General features: G+C 47.3%; 1 protein-coding gene across 1 annotated transcript; it reads left to right on the top strand.

Annotated features, from left to right (window-relative positions):
* Positions 1-204: 204 nt before the first annotated feature.
* IL2RB (interleukin 2 receptor subunit beta) lies at positions 205-11,323 on the top strand (the record flags this gene model as incomplete). Its single annotated transcript, XM_084302700.1, has 10 exons — positions 205-316; positions 644-774; positions 988-1,008; positions 2,397-2,474; positions 3,757-3,865; positions 4,846-4,994; positions 5,404-5,575; positions 7,070-7,166; positions 8,935-9,019; positions 10,496-11,323. Exons 1-10 carry the CDS (start codon positions 235-237, stop codon positions 11,321-11,323), a joined length of 1,752 nt encoding a protein of 583 aa, XP_084158826.1. The 5' UTR covers positions 205-234.
* Between the last annotated feature and the right edge of the window lie 6,346 nt (positions 11,324-17,669).

The raw sequence follows: 17,669 nt of genomic DNA, 5'->3' as shown, positions 1-17,669 counted from the left end.
CTGTTGCACTGTGGATGGTTTCAGTGCTGAGCAAAGCACCCCAAGGCAGGAGAGCAATGAGGTGCTGAGGGAAAGGCAGAGGAGAAGGAATATGAGTTTCTGAGCCTGGAAGATTGACACCAGTTTTGAGCCCTGGGACACTGGATACCTCGTATGGGATGACAACTTCTTAACTTTCATTGCTGAGCTGTGTTGCGGGGGGGTCTTCTCTCTTTCAGTGTGTCCTCAGTACAGATGAATCCCTACTTGCTGCTCCTGTGCCACCTCTGGCTGCTCAGCCTCACACCTCTCCTGCTGGCATCGGTCTCTACGCAAGGTAAGAAGTGATGCTCTTCACCTAGATAAGCAGAGGGGTGTCAGATGGAGTGCCTGGGCTGTGGTGTGTTGTTGTGCAATGTCTGTGTTGTAACATACAACTGGAGGAGGCTGCAATAATTAAAGATCTTTTACAAGCACACCAACCTCCAAGGACATAGAGCAGTTGAAGAAGTGAGCGGTTCTGCCTTTCTTACTTGGAGACAGCTATCCAGATGAGGACTCTGTCTGTAGTTTGGGATGTGGCAGAATTGTCTGGGGTGATTGTTAATGCCAAAAGTCATTGCTAATTCAGCCACGTTGCTGTCCATCTCTTCTCTGCTGGCAGGTACCTCCAGTCTTGCTTGTTGGTATGACTCGCGAGCAGCAATCTTTTGCGACTGGACCCCAGGCAGGGACCTTGCCGATGCACCATGCCAGCTGGAGATTTTATCGAAGCTACCATTTTTTGAAAGGTGGGTGACCAGAAAGGTTGAGGAAAGATGATACTTTGAATTAAAAGTGTCCTGGAAAATTTAGCGCTTCACATCAGTGTAGGCTCTCCCTCCCCAGGCCCAGTGTGGTGGAATCACACAGATGAGGGCTTTCCATTTGAAGTCTGTCTGACCCCAGGTGTATGCAGATGCTGGCCACCGCTCAGTGTTTGCCATCTGAGGGTCCCAAACTGCCTAGCACTGCTCATCTTCCAGCTCTGTAGCATTGTCTGTGCTTCTTTTTCCAAAAATCCTTCTTCCCTGGTAGCTACCCTCTGGACTGGAGGGTATTTTCATCTGAAAAGGAGGGTGTGTAGAGATGAGGGCAGAAGGAGGTGGGATTGAAATCATACAGAGGCCATCTGCCCATTGCCAGGGTGGACTGGACGTTTCAGGAAAGTCGCACACTGAGCAACGGTACATGAAGGAATATATTGTTCCCTTTACCATAGCCCACCCTGGCCCTTCCACCTCTCCCACTCTGTGATGTTTTCCCCTTCCAAGTATCTCCCAGAGGAGCGGTAGATGTGTGGCCAGAACCACAGTGGATGCTGGCTGATTCTCTGTGGTCTCCATGTGTGACATCTTGAGTCAAGAGTTACTGGTCTACCCAGGGCGTCCCCGGGTGCCCGGTATAAGAAGAGGCCCAGAGTGGTTCTAGCAGTAGGTGGGTTGTTCCTGACCATCAGCAGAGACATCTCCAATGGGGTGAGATTGGCAGATGCGCTCTGGGGTCTGCTACACGGACCTTGACAGCCAAATATTTCTCTGCCCTATGGGATTGAGTCAAAAAGTTTGGATCTGGAATTTAGGCCGGCTCTGGAACTGTGCCGTTGGTTGACCAGGGCTCTAGGACATCTAAGGTTTGTGTGACCAGTTTATTTTGCTTCTCATTGAAGTAAACCACTCAGTGGAAGAATGAATTTTCTCGGTCCCCCAGAACTCTTTCCACCGTCCCCCAAAGAGGGTAGGGTTACAGCCGTCTTCTCTAGGAACGCTTGAGGCAAAGACACCAGCAAGTCTGGTCTGACCCTGTGGCTGGAGCAGCCAGCTCAATCTGCTGTCCCCTCAGTTCCAACCACATGGACACTCTCCCACCTCTCAGCTTAGCCTGTCCAGCCACACTTGTCAGAGCAGAAGAGGGGTCATGGCACAGCACTGCCAAGTGTGGGGTACAGTCCTGGCCGGCTGGGATGTGACCTGGTTCAAGAGATACAACTCATTTGGCATCTGCGATGCTACAGGGCTGTCAGTGGCTTGAAAGAGATGTGTAAAACCCTAGAAACAGGCATCTGTCTCCCATATCAACAGGAAGCAGAGGAGGTAGCCAGAGGTTTGGAAACCTCCTATCATCTCTGGCATTGAAAAGCTGGGATGCATTAACTCTTCATGTGCCGGCACATAAAACTTGTCTGAGTGATGTAGTAGGGAGGGAAAGTGGGATTACATCCTAGCTGTAACCTGCTCAGCAAGTAAGGTAGGATGCAGTGTTCTTTGAAAGGCCTTTAGAGTTAGATAAAATCTGACTACATATAAAACAGACTTCCCAGCTCACTGGTGTTCTCCTGCTTAAAATCCAGGTCAGTTTTCTTACCAGAAAAATTCAAGGAACATTGTGAATTACTTAAGGCAGAACACACAACAGAACTGAGGAGATGCATCAAGACCTTCAGCAAAAACAGTAACGTGAGTAATTCATCTATTCATCTAGGATATCCTGGCTAATGACAAGGTTGGTTTCTCAATTTGAGGCATATAAAGAATGTGACACCCAAGAGTATTATAAAAAGCCCAGACCTGATCCTTGACTCCAGTTCTGGGCTTGGACTTATTGCATGTTGTCCTGCACTGGGGACTGGCTTCATTGTGAGTGGGGCCGTGTTGTCCTGACACATGCAGAAGAGGTGCAGGACGGACAGATCATATGCGGTGTCCCCCATCACCGTTATCTGAGTTTGGCCATAATCCCTTCCTCTGTGGAAGGATGGCCACAATCATCGTCTCTGAGGTCACCTCTGGACCTCATTTTTCCTTGAAGAGGTCATTACCATTTTCCAAATTATTAATTACTGAGGAACTCGGTTAATCGCATCAAATACAAGATGCAAAACAGCACACCAATGAAGCCAATGGTGATGCAAATCCCCTACTTATTATTCTTTATTTAAATCAAACTTTTTTTTTTTCAGGCTTATTGGGTACATCCCTCAGTCATATTCAGGAATTATTGTAGTTCCTGTATTTTCAGGGGGAAAAAAAGAAAAAGAAAAAGAAAAAAGCTAATTCTCCTTATTGGGATAGTCATACCCAGTTCTAACAACAGCCAGGTTTTCTTAGTTTTGTATATTATGTGCAAAGACAAATTGCAGGATTCATAAACAGATTCAAAAACTACGCTGTCAAACTCCTTTCTTTCCAATCAAGCTAATTGACCTATTTCTTATTTAATACTTTGTGATGTACATGGCCCTTTAGAATCATTGTGGAACCATGTTATATCGACTCATCGTAACTCCACTGCATTTCATGAGTAATATTTATATTAATATAATATATATAGATAGATAATATAATATATATAGATATTGAGTAATATATCAATATTATCGCAACCTTACAGATGAACATGAAATATTTTAGTCAAAATATTTTGTCTCAATAGATGTCACTCACTGAAAGTACCGTCTTTCCTGCTTAATCAGCACATGCAGGAATCGTATTAAAATAGCATACCAAAATATTTTGTGCCCTGCTTTCCAGTGAACAACAACAACAAAAAAAAAACAACCACATCAAGCATAAATCTTTGGTTCCTCTACTCACCACTGAGGCTTATGCCTTTCAACCACAAGTGTCATCCATATTTATTGTCAAGTATTCCTAAACCGCTTATGTGCAGGCAATACTTAGAAATATGAATGGTGATTGATGAGGCTTCAGTGTCACTAATGCTAAATTTTCCTTGCAGTCTCAATCCTTCACTACTGCAGACCGTCTTAACATGTCTGTACATTGCCGGCTTGGAGAGAATGGGTCTACACCTGCACGACTCGAAGACTTCAGTCCACTTGCAAACAGTGAGTTCTCTTCTGTCTTGAAGTCCCCACAAAGTGACACCCAGTTTCTTCTCCCCATCCACAACCATGCAACACCCGTAGCAGATTTCAGTCTTACCTCTTTTTGTTGTCCCCTGCTATAATAAGCACGGACAGACCACATTGACTTCTGCGCCATGCACCTCTAATGTGCAGTGTCATACCAGCCACTTCCTATGCCATCCTGTATCTGGGACACAGCTGAGTGACAGTGCTTTGTCCTAGGAGATCAGGCTTCAAGCAGGCTACGTCAGCTCAGCTGACCTTCTGAAAACTATGTGCTGCAGGAGGAAGGGAAAGTCTTGCTGCTCCATCCCTCCTATGAACTACATGGTTCCTCCCTCCTTTAAGCCAGCTTTGGCAAGCAGTAGTCTGCTGAATTGATTCAACTCACTAATCCAACTGAAAAAAAAATATATATATATATATATATCTGCTTGGGTCATTCTTCTGCTGGATGTTTACCTGGCTTAAGGAAAAATCCAAGGAGCTGCTGGAATGTGAGGCATAAGAAGGCCTGTCTGGAGTCAAGGGTTGAGAAGGTTCACCCCAGACAGTCTATGTAACTCCAGCCCTTGTGACTGTAGCTTTCTGAAAGTGCAGCTGGGAAGAAGTTGTCACCCAAACCATGATCCTTTCCTGTCCATACACTTGCCTTGTGGATCACCCCTACAAGATAAGATAAGATGTATGGCCAGGTGGGATTGCACTGACTGCTCTGGCCACTCTCACTGGAAGCTCACCAAGCTGCCTTTAATGCAGTCCCAGGCCTTTTGTCACCAGTGACAGTGGGTAGGAAGGAGGAACGGAGAGGGGGAACTCTCTAAGCATCTCACTTGGCCATGGATGGCTGGAGTCTGTGAGCTCAGCCAAGGCCCCAACCCTACCGACATGGGTTTTTCCAGTGGAGCCTTGTTACAGGTAGTGCACTGGTGTCATTCCTGCTCTCTTTCTCTTTCCAGTAAAACTGAGACCTCCAGGAAATCTTCAACTGGTTAACAAAGCTAAAAACAGCTACAACTTATCATGGAGCCTGAATATTTCCTCTCACTACTTGAATGGGGAGCGGCAATACCAAGTGCGGTACCGAACCACAAGTCAGTCCTGGGAGGTGAGTACAGAGTGAGGGCACTGGGATGTGTCACCATTTGAATCCTGGTCTACCTTATAGAAATCTCCCCTCAGAATGAAAAAAGTTTTAGTGAATCTGGAGAGGGGATTACTTCCTCACCCCTTTTTGTCTGCAGAACCTGCTGCCAGCATTTGGTGATGACATGGAGGCAAACAGGAACCCTGTTTTATTTAGTGCTGTCACAAAAGAAGTCTAGACAGCTCCAGGGTAGACCTGAAAGGGATGAGAAGTACAAAATTAAAAAGATTTATCCCTCAGTGTGACAAAACAATGCACAAAATGGAGGGATCTGAGACAGGTCCACTCGGAGAGCTTGGGAAAGATTGATACATGATTCTGTGAGCCACGGCAGGATGTTGATAATGCTCTATTTTTGCCCTTCTTCCAGAAAGCCAAGACCCTCTGCATTAAGCAGGACCAGATGTGGGTGGTATTTGAGGGACTGTCCCCCAACCTGAAATATGAGGCAGCTGTCCGTGCAAAGCCAAGTAACTCAAGTGCCTACAAAGGCGTGTGGAGTGACTGGAGCAAGACAATACTGTGGAAGACAGACGCTGATGGTAAGGATCAGAGTCAGGCAGTCTGACATAGAGGGAAAAGAGGGAACTCAGAGAAAACAAAGCAGAAGGACCAAAGCAGGCTGGGAAGCTGGAGGAAGATGGGTAGGGAGGATTGTGTTAACCGAAGAGCAATAAAAAATAAAAATAAAAATGAAGTCCCTCCTAATCTGTTCGGTCAGGCTGGCTCAACAGGGCTTAAGGACGAAGACCCCCTGACTCCAACGAAGTAAAGGGCAGCAGCCCCTCTGACTTCCAGAGGCCAGGCAAAATCCACAAGGTGTAAATCATGGCCAGTTCAGTGCGGTCATTGATCAGTGAAATGCAATGAAACCAGAGCCTAGGAAGGAAAGCCTCGGGGAGAATGAAAGAGACTTATATGTGTGTAAGTCACTTCCAAAAAGGACTGATGATATATGCACCAGTCGTTACCATGAGCCAGAGCATGGAGGGTACCTGCATCCTTGAAATAATAGTGACCTGAGCGAGTCACTTCTGTGAATTACGGGCTGTGTGCTCCGTCACATCTTTTCCAGAAAATAAGCAGCTAGAGGTTATTCCCCTTGCATCACCCCCACTCTGCCCCTGCCCGGTCCCTCCCTGTTGTGCCTAGCGCTGGTATAAACAGAGGAGCTATGTTTAGAAAGGGCACTGTGTTGCTGTGGCGATCAAATTCTGACAGTGTGTGATGTCAATGAACAGGATACAGCCGCAGCCGGTTGTCACAGCAACCAAGACCCAAAGATAACCAGGGTACCAGAGCCAGAGGAGGCAAAGTGATCTTGGTAGCATCCCAAGGACAGGCAAAGACAGGACTCTCTACAACTGTCTCCTTTATCTCTTTCTGCTCCCTTACCCTGCAGGCCCAGACCAAGGGGCACTAGGGATGGAGGGAAATGGGGGTGGCACGCAGAGATGGGCACCAGAACAGCAAGACTAAGTAAAGGTGCCCTGGGGCGATGTGTGAAAGAGACGGATTAACAAAAGTTTAAGATGATTCCAGAAAAGCTTGAAGAGTGCTGGCAGAGCTTTCAGTGAGGAAATTCAGTCTCTTTCTCCTAACTCTACAACCCAAGTACCAAAATCAGCATATGGCGGAAAGCTGTAAACCTCCCTAGCCTCCTAAAACTTTCCTCCACCCATCCTAATAAAGAGGCTAGTCCCTTGACCCCTAAACTTCTCCATCCTTGGCCCTGCTGCCCTCTAAACCATCCCATGAACCCCATGACTCTACTTCCCCACTGACTTACAATGCTACTCCAATTCCCCAAGCCCAATTAAGCTGATTTTAGGACTCCCTTTCTTGGCATCCTACACAACAGAGATGAACTCCTTTATCTGTCCTGTGTATCATATTATATTAATTATATTATTATAATTAACAGCATATTATAATAACATGATCAGTTTGAACAGACATGGAAAAGTTGCAGATCCTACCTCCAAAATCCTGGCTAATTTTTCATAGCAACTCCCTCTCTCTCTCTCATCTTGCAGAAACATCCCGTCCAGTTCTGCCAGCTCTTATAGTGAGCACGTGCATCTTCGTGATCATTGGGACTGCCTTCCTTATTAACTTACGGACCCTGAAATGGTAAATGAGTGTCAAGTTTTCCTCTTTGTTGCTCTCCTGTATATTGTGCATCTTCTCATAACCTGGTTTATTTTTTATTTGGCATTACTCAGCATACAGAGGGACTCAAATATACAGTTCATAACCCAAGCTTTCAAAGCTGACATTTGTCTGAGTAGATACATCACCACCCAAGATGATGTTAACACTATCATCATATTGTGCCATACTCCTGAGATCCAGTGCCATGGTCTGGCTGGCTTCAAAATAGATGCCTCTGTACTTCTATTGCCTATGGGTTACAGTGGTTTTCCCTGGCAGGGATGCACCAAAATCACCTCTCAAAAAATAGGTTACTGAGCTGGGCACTCTCTCAGAGAGGAGGACAAAGCAAGCCTAGGTACCATGACATTCTTAAATACTCCAGCAAGAGCTCAGTGAGGATGGGTAGTATTTGGTGAGGATGGGTAGTATTTGATCTACAGGAAAACTCCTGAGTGAGGAGTACAGTTCTTCTCCTAAAGTGTCTCATCACATGCTGGTAAACATCTATGTGATGCTTTAAAGATCTCTTCTTTTTGACAGCAAACACAACTTCTAGTCAGGACTGAAAGTATCTCACAAGGTTACCCACTGCAGTAATACAGAGAGTGACCTGTCAGCATGGTGAGGTTAGAAATGGCTTCAGGTTTTCTCATCTCAGGACAGGGACAGAGAAGCAGGTCACTGGTGTTGGTGGCAGAAGTGTTCTCAGGGAAGAAGGCAGCAGAGGCTGGGATGGCTTCTTTGGAAGGAAAGAAGGAGAAGCATATTAACAGGAGATGGATACTGAGAAAGTCACTGTTTTACCTTAAGTCATAACACAAAGGTGAGGAAGTGCTAGCTACATGGCAAACAGAGAGAGAAAAAGGCCTCCTTTCTCCACAGAGGGTAGTTAACCTGTGAGATTGGATGGAAGATAATGCTGAGGTAAGACCCAAGGAAGGATTAGATGTGCACGAATAAAAATAGCATCTGCAGCGATGTAAAATAGTTTATATGCAAGAACTAGCAAATTCTTATGCTTCAGGGAGTACACTGATTGCCTCCAGAGGTCAGGAGGGTCTCTCCTCAGAGCATCCCACAGCAAAGCTTCAGCAAAGAGCTGACGGGATCAGCCGACCTCTCTGAGGGACTGAGGAGCAGATGAGATCACTTCATGCTGCCTCAGGATGACAACACACTGGTTCCAGTAAAGCGGAGGTCACTGGGCTGGTGCGTGACATGCTCAGATAGGTTTGCATGTCCAGTAAGTACTAGCTGTACCGCAGAGTATCCTGCTAACAGGAGAGACAGAGGTGACACAGCTTTTCCAGTGGTGGTCCTGATCACACCACGGGGTCCTCTGAGTCTTTGTGGGGGCAGCAAAACCAAAAGGGGGCAGCTCACAGTAGCTGGACCTGGGAAACGAGGGAGAGCTGCCCAGATCTATCATGGAGCAGGGGGAAATGGAGAAAGCTAAGGTGACCACCAAGGTAGGGAAGGTTGTGAACTGTTGGTTGTGCTTCCCCAGGAAAAAGGCTGATTGGAGTGTGTTTTCCAAAATCAGGTTTATCTGGCTTATCTCTGTCGCTCATCTCTTAGCTGCTGCATTTCAGGCCACTCATGCACAAGGAGGGTCCTCAGGCTTGTTTTTACTTTACCTTTCTCCTGCTCCCATGAGCTGCAATGCTCTCTCTTATTCCCATCACAATCCCAGAGTGGTCAGGATCAGGCCCTGCTTCATTTCTCAATCTCCTCTCTTCTCAAGGTTTAAGAAGATTCTGAGGATCCACATCCCAGACCCCAAGAAATTCTTTCCCCCACTCGTCTCTGTTCATGGAGGTGACATTCAGGTATGGGACTGGGGATGGATCCAAGTGGTTATTAGGGAGAAACGAGGGAAAGGAGGGTGCAGCTGTACATGCCTGGGGCAGACACCAGGTCCTCAGACCTACGTGTGCGCATGCAACTCATGTGCCTGTAGCACCAGCTGCTGGGTTCTCTGCTCAAGTTTTATTTTTTGACCTAAAACCTGACACTCGGCTGATACATCTCTAATTTCAGAACCGAGAAACGGCAAACCACGCAAACCTCAGCAAACTGCTCCCCTGACAGGAGAACTTGAGCGAATATAAAGGACCTGTGGGAGGGAGCTTGGCCTCTCAGATCCCCTTCCACCCTGTTTCTGTCCCTCCCCACCTGCCCTAGGCTGCCCAGATTTCCTGCTGTGGTCCCCTTCTTCTGGCTGTGAGCCCTACCTCCTCTCCTATTGCTAATTACCATCACTTTGGGTGGCACTTAGCTATTTTCTGTGTTCTTCTTTCTTTTTCCCTTCCTTCTCCACCCCCTCTTTCTCCCTTCCCCAATCTCTCTTTGAGTATGGGCAGCTGCAAGAAGACAATTACCATTCTGTGCAGTATTAAAGGGAGCATCAGATGCAAGACGTGGGAGGTGATCCCAAGGGATATTTTGCTTCGAGAAGGGTGGAGACAAGCTGCAGAGAGTCCAGAGGACAGCAAAGCTTTGGAAAAGCCTTAGTGCAAAAAGCCTTTGAAAGCTAAACCTACAAGGGAAGAGTGTGGGGGAGGAAGGTGCAGCGGGCACCGGAGACACTTCCCTAGTGTAGAAAGAACTACAAAAAAAATGCTTTACTGGCCATAAATGAAAATAAGTAGGATATTATCAAAATCGGTGTATTTTTAAGGATAATGATATGCTGCAGGCTGTAACTTGTGTGGAAATCCAGGCACGAGGGGCTTAGAAGAACAGTTCAGACAAGAAAGCTGCATGCAGTCATGTAGGTGTATTAGACACTGCTTTAGCATGTAGGAATAGATTGCATGAGACCTACCTTTTCCTTTTCCTTTTCCTTTTCCTTTTCCTTTTCTCTTTTTATCTCCTTTTCCTCTTCATTTTCCTTTTCCGTTTCCTCTTTTTCTTCTTTTCTCTTTTTCTTTCTTCCCTTTCCCCTTCCCCTTTCTTTTCCTTTTCCATTTCCCTTTCCCTTTCTCTTTTGTTTTTTTTTTCCTTTTCCTTTTCCTTTTCTTTCAGTTTAATCCTCCATCCTCCATTCCCCACCCAGAAGTCTCATAACATAGTTTTGCAATATCTTCTCTTAATTTTAAAGTGACAGAAGGATATACTCCCTCCGAAACCCTGCAGATGAGACATCATGGATGTGAATCTCCCTCCCACACCTCCTGCAACTCTTGCTTGACCAAAGAAATGGCCACTTAATTGGTGTGGGTGCTCAAGGGGGAGGCCTTTTGTTCCTCACTGTATTATACTTTGGGCATAACAGTCTCTCTCCTATGTTTTTTCCCCATCAGAAATGGCTCTCCTCCCCATTCTCCTCATCTTCGTACTGCGTGAACAGCATAACCCCAGAAATTTCTGTGCTGGAGGTGATGCAGAAGAATGACCAGGAAGCCCAGCTTTTGCTTTCCAAGGGACCCCTGACTCCTGATCCTCCCGCAGAAACCAGTGGGCACTCTGTGTCCAGCTGCTTCACCAACCAAGGCTACTTCTTCTTCCACCTCCCCAACTCCTTTGAGATTGAGCCCTGTCAGGTCTACTTCACGTACGAGCCTTTCACCCAGGAGGGCAGTGGCAGCGAGGACAGCGAGTCTTACCACGCTCTCCCCTCCCCAGACCTCTGCACGCTGGCAGAGGACATGCCCATGTTGTCCCACAACTTCCTTCACTGCTTCAAGGGGATCCAGGGCTTCCAAAACAGTTCCTTTGTGACAGAGACACAAGGTGAAGCCCAGCGGCCTGTGGCTATTTCAGCAGCTTTCCCGTCAAGTGAAAGCACCCCACCGAAACCAGTTCTGAGGCAGGATGAGAAGGTGATTGACAAAGTTCCTTTACAACCTGCTGAGGCCCTGTGCCAGCTGGACAAAGACTTTCCTGACCCACCAGACCAGCATGACAGCAATACCGCCAGCGTGATGGAGGGGAGTGGGAAGGCAGGCCTTCCGACTGATCCCGCCGCTCCAGAAGCACATGTTACCCTTGCCCTTCCTCAACCTACATCTCTAAGGCAAGCACAGGATGAGAATCCCTGCAGAACTGCCTTCCCCAGCCAGATCCCAAACACCGGTGCCTATCTTTCTCTGAGGGACCTCCAAAGCCAATACAACCATTGCTCTGTCTAGGATCTGCCTGGGGGAAATCTACAGATGGGAAAGGCCTTCTCGGCGTGGAAGGCTAAATGGACATTTTTCCATTCAGAGCATGAATGTAGCTTTCAGTATCAAAGACGTTATGACTGTTCTTTGATGAGGCTGAAGAACAAGGATACTCAAGAGGGATGCAAAACCAGAAAAGGAATAGGCCGGACAAGGCGTAAATTCATGGATGACTACCATGGTATCACTAGTCCCAAGGATAAAACATCAGTGAAACAGACCACTGCAAATGAGAGGACATTTTGCATGGAAAACTGGGCTAGTGATTAGTAAAGCAATGCATGGAGAATAATAAAGACACCTTAAAGTTGTTAAGTGGCTACCACCTAATAGAGACAAAGAAATGGGATTCTTAGGCATACAGAACAACAAGGACTCACCTTCACCACTGAATCTGTTTCTCTGCTATTACTGGATCTGGTAGCATAGAAGCCCTTTCCCACACTGCTTAGGTGCCATCCCAAATCTCAGTAGCTTTTTCCTTTTTTTTTTTTTTTTTTTTTTTTTCTCCCCAGCTCCCTGTAAGAGGCTGCGCTGGCACTTCCATGCTCTGCATCTTGGTGTGATAACAGCACCCAACTTTGAAGCTGAGTGGCCACATATTCCATTTCCCTTGTTCCAGCCTACAAATGTCTCATGGGCGGGAGAAATGCTCGAAGAGGTGGATATGGGATTTTGTTCAGGTCAATGAGTGCTGGGGCTGATGACAAAATGAAGACATCTCCTCCTGCCTGACCAAAGGTGTCTTTTTTTTTTTTTCTTTTCTTTTTTCTTTTTTTTTTTCTCTATGTCCCCATTTGGGGTTTTAATCAGAGTACATTCTAAACCGCTTGGACCAGCTTTAGACTCAGATCTCTAAGGTTAGCTCAGAGCCAGAACTGTGTCAGCTGTCTAAGCAGTGCAGTGTAAAAAGAAATCCCCATTATTGGGTTAAAAATACTGGGGAAATCCCCTTCCCCCTCCCCTCCCCCCCACTTTTCCCCCTAGGTCTGATGATGGCAGTGAAAAGAATGCACACAATTTCCCATTCTTGCTGCAATATTTTTCATGAAATCGAAAGCCTCTCTGCCCTGCTGGCAAAATACAGTTATTTGACTGTGATAAGCTGATTGCAGAAGAGTTCATCCCACATCCTGTATTAGTGGAAAACATTGCAATGGTGCTGCCCATTCCTTCCATTGCTCAAGGGAAACCATTGCCTATTTAGCGGCAAAGATGTGGTAAATGAGCCTAGAAAAGTAACTCACAAATCAGCACCTTTGCTGAAAAGAAAACTTCAATCCACTCACAAAAAAATAAGGATTGCAAAGACTACTTTTTTTTTTTTTTTTTTTTTCTGCATTTGCTGATCTGGGTTCAGAAACAGCAAAACACCACAGAAGAAAAGTAGTAAGACAAAGCAAGGCATGCTGTTCTGCTTCCATCCATTCCTGCATTCAACGTCTGTACTGTCTGTCTGTTCTCTTGCTATATTTCTGGACTATTCAGAAGTGGGAAAATACCAATCCTGTGCTAAAGATCTTTCTTCTAAGAGTTTTTACATCAAAAAAAAGTCAAGGATATCAAACTTGTTGGTACTTTTGTCATTTCTTTGAGTATCACCCGGAGCTAATTCTTCCTTACCTCTGCCTGTAGAAATGTGGATCTTCTGCTTTCTCCCAGTCCCACTCTGTTACCTGACCTTGCATTGTGCAGCTTGAATGTCATTAGAAATCTCAGCTACGGGGGCACCCACTGCCTTGGATTTCACCTCAAAAGAGTTGCTCAAAGGACTTGAGCTTGCCTGCAGCTGAGAGGGCTGGGGCAGCTATAACCCTCTTCTCATCAGCTTCTTCACCTGCCTCAAGACGTCAGCTGCTCCGTTGTCTTCAGAAGACAGCAGGCAAAGAAAGCCTCACAGTGTCCCAAATAAGCCAGCACGAGGCTTGCCCAGCTATTTGCTGTGCTTTGAGACTCTTTGCAGATGAACTTCAAAAAGAGACAATGAATCCCTTGCCCTGATGGGCAAATTGCTATCTTACATAGGCCATGGATCCTAGTTGCACTGATGGCTCTCCTGTCCCTATGTAGATCTCCATAAGCTTCTCAATTATTCTTGCTGCTAAGATGAATATGAATAAAAATAAAACCACCCCTTTTTCCTCTTGGAAAATAAAAGAAATACTACGGAATCTATGGTGTTTTATTGCCCTTTGGGGTGGGGGGAAAGGATCAACAGCTCTTCTAAACAGAGGACTAGGCAAAGCTTTGTTGGGACCAATATACCTTTAGTCTCACTCCGACTCCCTTCCCCAAGGCACTCAGGCACCTAAAAGAGGGGGTAGCTCACTTCCAAGGCTGTCAAGTGCCAGGAAGCAGCCCAGAACAGACGGAGCACCGTGTAGGCAGGTAATATTGAGGCCAGGGCACAGAAAGGGGTTGTTTGTAAAAAGATTTACCTGGAGAACTCAAGAGTGAGTATATCACCAGGAGCCTTTTGTAGTGAACGACACATATCCCACTAACTTCAGCAGGTTTGGGGGGCAGCTTCAAAATTCAGGCAAGGAGGACTAAGCTCAAACTGAGGTTTCAGGGGGAGATGGTGGATAGATCCACTGCACAGATGGCTGGGCACTTACACAGCCACGTCCATGTTTAAGAAAGGAGGAAAAATGTGTTAGCTACATAATAAGCACAGCAGGCTTGGGGAAGGGGGGGAGCAGATGGTCTAAAGAGGTGAATCCCTCAGCTGCTGCCATGAGAAGAAGACAGTTTTGCAGAGATGTGCCGCAAAAATGTCTTTATCATGTTCCGCTCTGCCTGATCCCCAGGAAACAGAATTGGAAGTGATCCTGCTGCAAGCCCCTGAGGACCATCCTGCTGGCTGGGTATTTTTTTTCCCCCCCCGTGAAAAATGCTGACAGCTTTCGAAGTGGCAAGCTGTTAGCACTGCATTAGCAGCCCCGGAGGGTGTGAATGTGTGACACAGAGCGGCAGGAAGCGCTCAACATAAGATGTGGTGATAACCGGACCATTCTTCCAGGAAGACAAGGTCATGTGGTCTCATACGTGAGTAACCCAGGTTATGAATACCCAAGGCATAACACTCAGCGATATGGGGCCCTTTCTCTGCTGGGCACCCCAGGGCTCTTCAGAAATGTCACAGAGGGGAGCGTTCCCCTCCACGGCTGATGTGAACACGGTGCTGAGATAAACCACAGAGAGATGACAGTGTCCAGCAGTACCAGAGTCATACCGAAGCTAAACTCGAGTGCTGTGTGGAAGATATTCGAGCTAACCGCCCCATACATGAATCCTCTCCTTATCTTAAGCTGTATACAACAAATATAGCGGTCACGTATCTCATCTGCCTCTTTCCAAGATGCCTCGTTTACAAATAGGCAACATCATTCTCACCTTCCTTCTTTTCACTATGGGAGGTAAAAAGGGTATTTGCAGCAAAGGAATTCCTCTGAAGTGAGATCTGATCAAGATTTTGGGTCCTTGGTTGATTCAAAAGGCTGCGGTGATAGATGTGGTATGCTTGCTGAGATAGATCAGATTGAAATACTATATATTTTGTTCTGCTGAAAACACCAGGGAAGGAACTTGCCGCTTTCCAGTAAGGATGGATACAAAAAGGTAAAATCTCTGGGAAATACCCTCCGCTGGGTACTGACCCACTGTGGCAAGCCCTCGTAGTGTAAGTCCAGGAAAGCCATATAAGTATACACATATGCCCAAAGATGAAGCTAGTCCTCGGTTATCTAGGGAAATTCTGGCTCAAAGCCATTTCTGAAAATGAAATCTAGTCCCTTCAGTCTCTTAGGCAGTTCTGAAAGCATTTCTTATTGTCACTGCATGCCTCAGTTTCTTACATGTACAGCAGTGAGTTAGTCAGTATAACCACATCGACACGTTCCCAGTCAAACGCTGAAGCTTTTCATCTACATTTAACATTTTTCTACTAGAATCCTACTCAAGGTAACTGCAGCAATAACTTTTGGTCTTCTTAGAGTCCCAGATTAAACCTGAAATGGTGACGGAGCTGGGAGCAGCTACCCCCTGCCCAGCTGCCAAAATGAGCCCAAATGAGCTTGTCCCCAGACCAACCCCACTGGCTGGAGCTCAGCCCCAGGTCAAAAGTAGTCCGTGTGTCCTCTCCCCCTGCTTTATTGACAGGATAGCTCTATTTACTTTGTCCTGGCTGGAGCACGGCTGCTTTTTGTGAAAACCGAGGGGCAGTGAGCAGAAGGCAGTGCAGCAAGGCAGGTGGGGAGGACCCGGGGACAGAAGACAGCAGACGCTGCAGGAAGGTGGCACAACCGAGTGTGGGGAGCCCCATGTCAGGAGGGTGAGCAGTGAGGAGCCCAAGAAGACCAGAGGGAGCATTGCAGGTCAGGACTGACAGACACCGTGCTTTGCTTTCATCTGCGTGACCGCTGCTGGATCTGGACCCGCTGTCTAGCTCCATCTTCCCTCCTTCAGGACATCTACGCCTGTCAGCCAGGGGCTGCTCCATCCCTGTGCTGAGGATCTCTGCCTGCCGACGCCCAATGGGACCAAGGAGGGTGGCTAAGACATACAACAGTCGCTCAGCAACTCCTCGTCCCCTGGGGAGGACAACATAAGCTGCCTGCGCCAGCCTCCTGGGTTGTTCTCACTACAGCTGGAGGTGCTCCTAGCCTGACTTTTTCCAGGCTCCCCCCTTGCAGATCTTCTCCCCCTGCAAGCCTTCAAAATCTCCATTTCAGGAAAAAAAAAAAAAAAAAGCCAGCCATTGTACGGGGTGTGCTGACCCACCACGGCAGACCGGTGTGGGACAAAGGCCAAGCTGAAGAGACATGGCATCAAATTATTGATCGCTGAGGAGACCTTGAGCTTGGGTAAATAGATATCCTCCTCTCTCTCTCTCTCCCCATGCATGTGTAAGCGGGCTTGCGTGGGGGGTGTGGGCCCGGCCTCACAGGCGGCAGCAGGTTTCAAAGGTAGGTCTGCAGCTCTGGGGGAAACCCCAGTGCCTACAATTAAATCTTCAAAAAAAAAAAGAGGTTCTTCTATTGTTGTTTCCTGCCCTCCTTCCCCCCGCCCCTCGGTTTGCGGTTCTTTGCTTACGCCTGCTGTTTCTGAAAGGATCCTATGGTAGTGGAGAGGTGCTCCTGCCTCTCTGGAAGGGTGCACCAGAGGAAGCAGATGTGACGCCGTTTGTAGGAGTGTTGATGTTCACCGAGCTGTGTTTGATTTTCTGGAGCGAGTCGCTTGGTGCTTATGTTCTGTGAGCACATTTTGGTGCCAAAATCCAGCCTGGAAGGTTTGGGGCTCAGTAAAAGGTGGGAGAGTAAGGAGGCTGAACAACCCCTGTCCTGTGAATGTCACAGGGCACCCACGCAGGCTAAAAGGGGTGTGAGGCCAAACATCTCCTCCTACCTCCACAGCACGTCCCCCAGGCACCACAGGCATGTAGGCAGGGCGCAGGCATTCCCCAGGAGCTCCGTGCCCTCCCACGTGGATGTGCTCACATCCCGTTCCCTCTCCAGCCACACACACAAAGCTTTTGAGGACAGTGGGTGAGATAAGATGGCTCTTTGGGCGATGGCACTTCTTCCTTATCTTCAGCATCTGGGGCTGGCAGGAGGGGCGCAGCCAGAAGAAAGCAAAACAGGCAGCCCGAGGGAGAAGAAAGGTGAGGGAAAACAGAAGATGTCCCCTGGAACAGAGGCGGGTGGAGGGCTGGTTGTGGTTTGCGAGCTCTCCCTGCACTTGAACAGCTGCTGAGTCAGGGTCAGCGTGGGCTTCATCCTGGGACAGGCAATCTGGTGGGAACAGCAGGAGTTTGTTTGCTTTGAGGGGCCGATAGCAAAGTGGCACAGCAGGCAAAGTACAACTGCAGGCTCCCAGGCCGGGGCTGCTGCATGCAACTTCTGTGTGCATTTGAGGGCACTGATTTTATTTTGCATTGATCTCCAGGTCAATAAAATACCAGTTTTAAAAAACATTCCCCAACTGAGAAAACAACAGCATTATCTATGGAGAATTTTCTTATTGTACTCACTTGTGTTTTGGGCAGAAGCAAACGAAACCTGGGGATTGTCTTTGAAAATCTGGAGATGCCCTGGAGGCATAGACAGATAGGACAGCGTCCTGGAAGCCTGTCTTCTACTGAAATAGGATTTTAACTCGCATTTCTACTGAGCAAAGTCTTTGATGGTTAGCCCACAGACCTCTTAGGGCTATAGATCTGGGGAGAGGATCACAGAGCTGACAGCACGCCTCCAGAGATGGATGTAAAAGGCTGCATGAAACCCAGCCTGACCGTGGTGTGCTGTGTCACTAG

Source organism: Netta rufina (assembly GCF_964035555.1).
Source record: "Netta rufina genome assembly, chromosome: 1".
Taxonomy (NCBI): Eukaryota; Metazoa; Chordata; class Aves; order Anseriformes; family Anatidae; genus Netta; species Netta rufina.
This window is presented reverse-complemented; position numbering and strand designations above follow the sequence as displayed.